Source organism: Saccostrea cucullata, unplaced genomic scaffold, assembly GCF_032062105.1.
Source record: "Saccostrea cucullata isolate Sc308-1 unplaced genomic scaffold, CSIRO_AGI_Scuc_v1 ctg2095, whole genome shotgun sequence".
Classification (NCBI taxonomy): Eukaryota; Metazoa; Mollusca; class Bivalvia; order Ostreida; family Ostreidae; genus Saccostrea; species Saccostrea cuccullata.
In genome coordinates this window covers 65,064-72,917 of record NW_026936919.1, presented here as the reverse complement: position 1 = coordinate 72,917, position 7,854 = coordinate 65,064, and the positions used below count along the sequence as shown (strand labels likewise).

Genomic DNA, 7,854 nt, shown 5'->3' with positions numbered 1-7,854 from the left:
AAATTTTATTGATGGATTTTGTTTTTAAAAATCTAATATTTCTATATTAACACGTTAGTATACGCGTACATTTTCCACTCAAACCTGTTTTGTTTTGATCTCTCCGACGTGGGTATTCAATTTTATCATGTTCTCGAATTCCTACCGTAAAAAAACATGATGTTAATGAACAAAAGATTAAGTCTTAGATCCCAATTATTACAACGGGTTTTTAGGAATTACAATATACTTGTTATTAGATAAAAATATTTTAATAGCTGTTTATCGCCAAAGGCCACTGACGGTGCGCCTAGTCTTCAACGTTCTGCTTGAGCGGGTTGGATGTATACACCCATTGGCTATTCTTAGTCACGTGACAAAATGATATAGAAAGATGGGAGGGCTAGCAAGTGAAACTAGAATATGTGTAGTAACGAGTTGGAATTATTTACAACCAATTCGGTGAAAATTAATGATCATGAGTTCGTTTTTGATGACTCCAGTTCAATATACTGAACCGAAATTCCCTCCCGCGGACGAGTTCTCACAACAAAGTTATATTCCAAATCATGGAACTGACTACTACAGAAGTAATTTTCAAACACATTACGGATTTCCTGATCCAAGAAGGTATGATGAGGAAAAATATACCCCAAATCAGTACGGAGGGTGTACCAACAACGAACCTGTGTCACCGCCACAACCCTCACCCCCCGTGTCTAACCATGGCGGGGGTGGGGGAGGGACAATGAATGGGTTTGGTTCTTCACAGTCCTCTACTCCTAGCCCCCCTCCCGTCCCCTCTCCTGATGGAAATTCCTCACCCCTCTCACAGAGTTCCTGTGCCCAACAACAGTCAGATGGTCAGCCCGTTATTTACCCGTGGATGAAGAAGAGCCAGGGTAACAACCCAGGTAAGCGAATTCAATTTAAATTCCTGTAAATTTAATTAAAAAAAATATTCCATTGAATTTTTTTTGTTTCGTTCGCATGCAACTTGTCAAATGTCATATTTCTTATGAATGATTTACATTTGGTATTTTTTTATGGATGGTGCGTCTATAAACAAAGCGGTAAATGTTATTAATAATTTATATGTAGAGATTACAAAATATGAGCTGTGTTTGGGTCGGTGAATTAAAAGTCGTGATCCGCGAGTAAATGGGGTAATATGAAGAACTTTACCTGTTCTTAACTAAAAGATCGGAGGAAAATAATGATATCATTTATAAGTTAGTATAAAGGGGGATATAGCTTTCAAATGAGGCAGATCATTGTAACTAAATAAATAAACCAACAAAGTTCGCGTGTCGAAACAATCTATCATAACGCTAAGTCCTCATAATGGCTACAAATTGCCTATAAACTTGAATTAAGAAGCTTCTTCTCACCTCGAGCTTTAATGGGGAGCGATTATGGCCAATAACTATCGTAATAAATCAATTCAGAATCACAATACGAGCTATGTTACACACGCATCACGGAATTGTTGTTACCCGGGTGTTTATTGCTAAGGTAACGGATCGTTTTCCGACATTATTGAAATTTCATTCACTAATTCAAAATAAGACCTGATGTTCTTTGATTGTTCTGTTAAGTGAGGCCTGTTAAGAGAAGAAGACTTGCATTCATTCGATTACAATCATAAACGCGTCAAATCTGTGGTCTCTTAGTCTATCAGACTTCACCCTTACCATCCAAACCTCGTAAAATACCAACACTTCAATTACAAAATACATCTGTGTATATCTTGGCCTTTTCGAAGGATGTCAGAAACTTGTCATGTTTTCCAAATTTTGAGTGCACATCTTTGTTGTACTTCGTTACCTCCAGACTTTCTTTTCCTCCCATCTTGCTAATAAACCCGATTAATTGCAAATTTCATCACTCATGTTTTAGGATTAAATTGAAATTCCTATCAAGTGTTAATAGACATGTACAACCCCGCATGAATGCCGACTTTTTAAGTACAGCATCTGACATTTTCCAACGATGTAATTTTTTTTCTTCTAAAATTGATATTTTCCTCAATTCTCTTGTTGCAGTTTTTGTCATACCGAATCTGACTTTTAAAAAACTTTAGGAAACGATTATATTTTCACAATATTATAATTTTCACAAAACATTTCATAACTTTTAAAATATAGAGTATTTTGAAGTATTTCATATTCAATGAATTAAAAAATATATCAAGGTATTAAATATAAATAAATTTATTCTTTTTAAAAATATTATACAATTTTACTCTTGAATTTGTAAAGCTTTAAAAATAAATAAATTAAAGAGGAAAAATTTAAAATTACAAGTGTCATACCGGTAGGATTTATTAAGAATTTTCTCCGATGTAAACGCCAACAAAAAGGATATTTTACAGTTTGTTGTCCTATGTCAGTGGTCATGTAATTAGGTCACAACATAGCGGGAGTGGTACTAGGAATTGTATTAAAGAAAGGGATTGGAAATAGTTTTGGCTCAAATTTGTTTAACAATTTCCCCCTCGAAAGAAGTGCTTTAAATATACTTATCTATTAAATTAAATATATAAATTTTAATTCCGTCATCTAAAATGTAATATTTTTTTCTAATAAATTATTAATTTATTTTGATATAAAATAAAAGTGGAGAATGGAAAACACAATTATGTTGGTTAACGACTTCCTCAAGGGAAGCACACTATAAATTTCCCGAATAGTAAGAGAGGGAGTTTCAATTAAATTTGAGTGCCAAGGTCGTATTCGACATTAAGCATGCTGTATCAAATATTATTACTTTGTATGAATAATAAAACATTTTAAAAATCGTAAATCAGATTTCCTTGATGTGGTTAAAAAATTATTTCATGTGTCAAAATCACGAACGTAGAGAATACAAAAGTACAACATCATCAATTTAAAAAAATAGTGTATTCGACAGTTTATTGTTTACAATTGCCAAGGTACTCATTATAAAATTTAGAAGGTGATATTTCAGCTCACGTACATCTTGTCCTTTGTTTTGCAATATACAGCATCCAAGGTAGTTTACTTTTATTTCAGTTGATGCAATTTTTGAAAAATGTTGTGCTCTATATGGAATAAGAAGGCAAACGCACTATTAACTAAATTATCACCTTCTGCCTTGGAGTTTTTAAAAGTTAGTTTTTCAAATTGTTGATGGCATGTTTTCAGTGTGAAGATCTCTGTTTCCGATAGTTATGCAATTAAAAAGCGCAGAAAATTAATAGAAGTTACTGTCATTTCTACCGTAGGCACAGCCAAATATACCTGTCAGGTCTAAGTTAGATTTCATGTTCTCGGCTGGTTATGAATATAAGGTTAAAAATCTCTGTGACCTGCGAGCTTGTTATGTCTTAAAAGAAATACAGAAAGAACACTCTTTGTCCGTTTTGATTTCATAAAATTCACACGCTTAATTTTGAAGGGCGGAAACTTTAGAATTCCGCTCATGTTAAAAGTTTGTTGTCATCTGGGTAATAAACAAAAAGAAAATTCACCAGGAAAAATCACTTTTTAAAATGAGAAATACAGTTCTTGAAATTTAATTATTTCATTCTACGATAAATACAAAAATTAATTTTAAAAATAAATTTCATTGAAATTCAGCAATTTTAAGTCTGATCTTGGAAAATTTCTAAGAAGTTGTACGAATAATGTTCAAGAGAGTGCTAACACTGAACAAATACCATTGGGAAAAAAATCATCAGAAAATATCCAACATTTTACGTAATATTTAGTGAGACATTTGTATTCAGAATGTTATTTCCCGGATTTCCTTGATCCGTTAAGTTCGTTTCTGGTATTTAACTCGACATTTCTTGGCACAAAGGTGCTCCTTGTGTGTGTCACGCGCCCATATATTGTTTTCAAGCAGACGCAGTGAAAATTCATATATTTACGTTTAACGCAGGTTCTAACCTTAGCCTCATTGATATGCGACATTGGCTATTCCCCGGCGACAGCCTAATTGTTTTCATTTTAATTTTTAACATTTTAAATTTCAAGGTCACTTCAAATATATATTTTGAATCATTAACCCTAATAATTACGAAATTAAAAAAAAATGGTCTATTAAAGAGAAAGAGAGAGAGCTAGAGAAAAAAGTTTTCTGATTGAACTTGTACTGAAAGATATGGCCAAAAATGGAAAAAAAGATATTATGATTCTCTAAAATATTGCTCTACAAATGTTTCAATTTTAAATTTTCACTAAATGAAATTTTTCTGTATGTTTTAGGTAACAACTTAGTTTCGGAATCAAAACGGAATCGAACTGCCTACACTCGACACCAAATTCTGGAATTAGAGAAAGAATTCCATTTTAATCGGTATCTAACACGAAGGAGGAGAATAGAGATCGCGCATACCCTGTGTCTGTCTGAACGACAAATCAAAATCTGGTTTCAGAACAGAAGAATGAAATGGAAAAAGGAACACAAATTACCAAATACAAAAACAAGACTAATGGAAGCCGGAACCGGGCTTCTCGACCCGACTCATCACTTTACTCATATGCTGGGACATCCGGATTTAACCCCAATCTAGTCAATGATTGTGTTCATGAAAACCAAATCCTCTATGTCGTCAGTTCAAAGGAAACTTTGTAAATCCAGTGTGATTGTGAAAAGTATGAATGTGCTGACTTCACCAAAGATTTTTCCTAAGAAAATCTGGACTATGGTATCATACTAAAGTGTATGATAATATGCAGCTTTGCTGTATAAATAGCATAATAATTTATACAAATTCTGTTCCTATATTGCCCTGTGTCAATTACATGAATTTGACATAATTAGAAGGTGCTTTTAACACTGAACATTAACACCAGTAAGGTTATTTTGATATTTGTGTCGGCAGAGGAATACCCTGTATAATTCAATATATCCACACGAATTAAAAATCCGCTATGTGAAGTATTACTACAAAACCAAAGATAACCCTTCTGTTTTTATTTATATACATTGTATATATATATATTGTTGTTGTACAGGCTATTGATTTATATCTAAATCAGTGATTTATTTGTTTATCTCCTACACACATGTAGTGGGTGAATGTCTACATATCATGGCTAGCATTTTTAAAACTGAAATTCCTGAAATGTCTTGGAAAACAAATTCTAAGTACAGGAAAAAGTAACATATTTTTATTTTAAACAAAAAGGTATTTTAAATGTCTTCTAAAATTTAAATTTCAGTTTCTTAATTTTTGTTCATAAGAACAAGTGTTCTTCAATTGCTCCGGTTTTAGTTTATTTTTTATTTCCATGTTGATTTTTCGATTTACCTTTTAAAGCATTACTTTCATACTGAACATTATGACAATCATATGTCTGAAGAATTCAAAGTTATTATGAATTAAATAGAATAAAATAAAACATAACATGTTTCAGCACTAAAAAAATATTTTAAAAAATGATTTTGCTAATTTAGTTGTGTATTAATTCCAACTTCATCCTGGTACTAGCTATTATATATAAGGTAATCTTCATTATTTTTCAATTAATATTTGTGTCACATGTCTACAAAATAATTATTTTACAATCTGCAAAATTTTATATATTAGTTAAGCGTTTGCTACTGACACACTTGTCAGCTAGCCATATGAGTGACAATACTTTGTTCGAAATGAATAAAGCCATGATTTTTATATACTACATTGTGTGTCTGTTTTCATTATCTACAATTTCTTATACAAGGGAATTGAGACTTGGCAATATTCACTTAATCAAAGTCTTTTAAAAACTACACCTATGAAAAATGATTTCATAAATAACACAATGATTTAAACTGTGTTGCAAAGAACTGCATCAAAATCTGTTTAATAAAAGAAAACTACATGAAAGATCTAACAATTTCTTAACAACTTAGAAAGTATTTCTAAGTTCTAACTTTAAAATTTAGAGCTATGTTAAAAAGAGATGGATGTTGTTGTTTATATTTGCCAGATCATGTTTGTTTCATTTTGGAATATTTCTCGATGTCACGAGTCAGTTTCACCAGGATGAATATTTTCTGTCAGAACTTGGTACCGAAGCCTCTACCCCGCTGCTGTGCCTCCATACAGAGGCTTTCCGTCTCGTTCTGTCGAGATATGAAGGCCTCGGTAGCGTTTCTTCAGGATGTCTTTTAAGTGATGGAAAACACACTCGATTCTTCACTACTCTAGTATTTTTTACAAGACTCATTTAGCAGGCTGATGGATGGTTTGTATATATCAACCTGACGTTGGTGCCGCATAATTATGCAATAGAAACCAAATTTTTAAATAGTTCATCTCGGGATTCGACTCTTGTCTTTCTCTGGCATTTAGTGCTAAATTATTGTTCAATTATTTACCACATCGATCTAGCATTGTTAAAATCGCTGAAATATTCTTTTCTAATGATTTGAAATAAATTCAATAATCGCTGTCTATTTGTAATGTTTACAAGGAGAAATAGTCTTTTTGCTGATATAATTTTTATAATGTAATCTCGTTAGCGGGCTGATGCTATCTGCAGCATGTTTTATGTACATTACCGACTTTTATTGCTGCCTGCTCCGTGTTTTTGCAATGCTCATCACTATTATATGGTTTTTGTTATCTTGTTCTTATTCAAAAAGACATTCAACGAGTTCGTGCGAAAATTCACAAACTTTGTCTGCAGATCGGCAGGTAGGAGCATAGGAACTCGGAGGAAAAGAAACGTGTTTCGCAATATGCAGGTGGTTACCAAAAGAATTTTATCCTCGAATCTATTATAATTAGCGAATGATTATGCAGAAAATTCGAGCTTATTTAATTGAAATTTATCCACATTGTCATTTGCATCACTTTCATAATGTATCGAAAAATGTTGCGAGTGTCTGTTGACGAGCTTTATGATTACACAATGTTTCAGTTTCCAGTGATATTTGATCTGCAATCCGGCGCCTATCTGCGCGTGACACGGTGAGTTATACCTGTGATCAGGTATTCCCTTTGTTTACCTGTGTTTGGTTTATAAATCATCCCTCCTCTGCAGTATCATGTAAACCTAATCTGCCACTTGCAGAAAAGCTTCCGATCGTAGACGGAGATTTTGTCACGAGGCTCAATCAGAGAGGAGTCGGTTTGCAGACAGGGTCTTTAGAATTGGAGCTGGTCCGGACTTTTCAGGACAGGAGTGATCGGACTCAATTAGTGGAAAGTGACACGATGTGGATTTCTATCTTTTTTCTACTAGTGATATAGTTTTAATTGTATAGACTAAATATTGGTGTGAAATCTGCCTAGGTCGTGGAAGGTCATGTCTTGTCATTGATACTCGGTTGCCAAGCTTTGACAGAATATACCAGAGTAAAGTCTGATATTATAATTATGTAAATCTATATTGAACTTTTCAAAACTCTGTGGTGTCAGCATTGAACATTCAACAAAGAAATAATTACTTAGATATTGGCGGATCGTTTGCTACAAAAGCTTTGAAAGTTCTAAGACGCAGTGAAATGAATTTCACTTCAAATTATTGCAATCAATATCCATCCTGCAATAATTATTCAGCCATTGAAATTAAGTCAAATATGAAAATAAATGTTGCCGTATCTCCCTCCACGTCACACCATTATTTTAAAAATCAAACTCTCTTCTTTATATTATTCCTTTAACTTGAGGTCTTATAACTAATTTCAAGAATATTTTTTTTATGCTTACTAAAATTATTTCTGTTAAAACCTGTTGTTTATGAAAATAAAAAATGCGTTTCTCTTGTTTCTACAAAATGTTAATATTATTTTTTTTCTGGAATAAATAAAGATAAAGAAGGAAACGTCCATTTAAATATTTTTTATTTAATTAGTGCTTAATGAGCTTACATTTAAGAGATAAAAAATATATTATGAACGGAAATATATGTTCAA

General features: G+C 32.5%; 1 protein-coding gene across 1 annotated transcript; it reads left to right on the top strand.

Moving 5' to 3' along the window:
* The first annotated feature begins 389 nt into the window (after positions 1 to 389).
* LOC134246858 (homeobox protein Hox-A5-like) lies at positions 390 to 5,166 on the top strand. Its single transcript, XM_062729203.1, has 2 exons — positions 390 to 893; positions 4,212 to 5,166. Exons 1-2 carry the CDS (start codon positions 452 to 454, stop codon positions 4,517 to 4,519), a joined length of 750 nt encoding a protein of 249 aa, XP_062585187.1. The 5' UTR covers positions 390 to 451; the 3' UTR covers positions 4,520 to 5,166.
* The last annotated feature ends 2,688 nt before the right edge of the window (positions 5,167 to 7,854 follow it).

What these genes read in the sequence shown, in the direction of transcription:
- LOC134246858 (XM_062729203.1), top strand. Translation starts at nt 452, where the DNA reads ATGATCATGAGTTCGTTTTTGATGACTCCAGTTCAATATACTGAACCG. An exon ending in GAGCCAGGGTAACAACCCAG is followed by an intron (nt 894 to 4,211) that starts GTAAGCGAATTC and finishes TGTATGTTTTAG; the next exon opens with GTAACAACTTAGTTTCGGAA.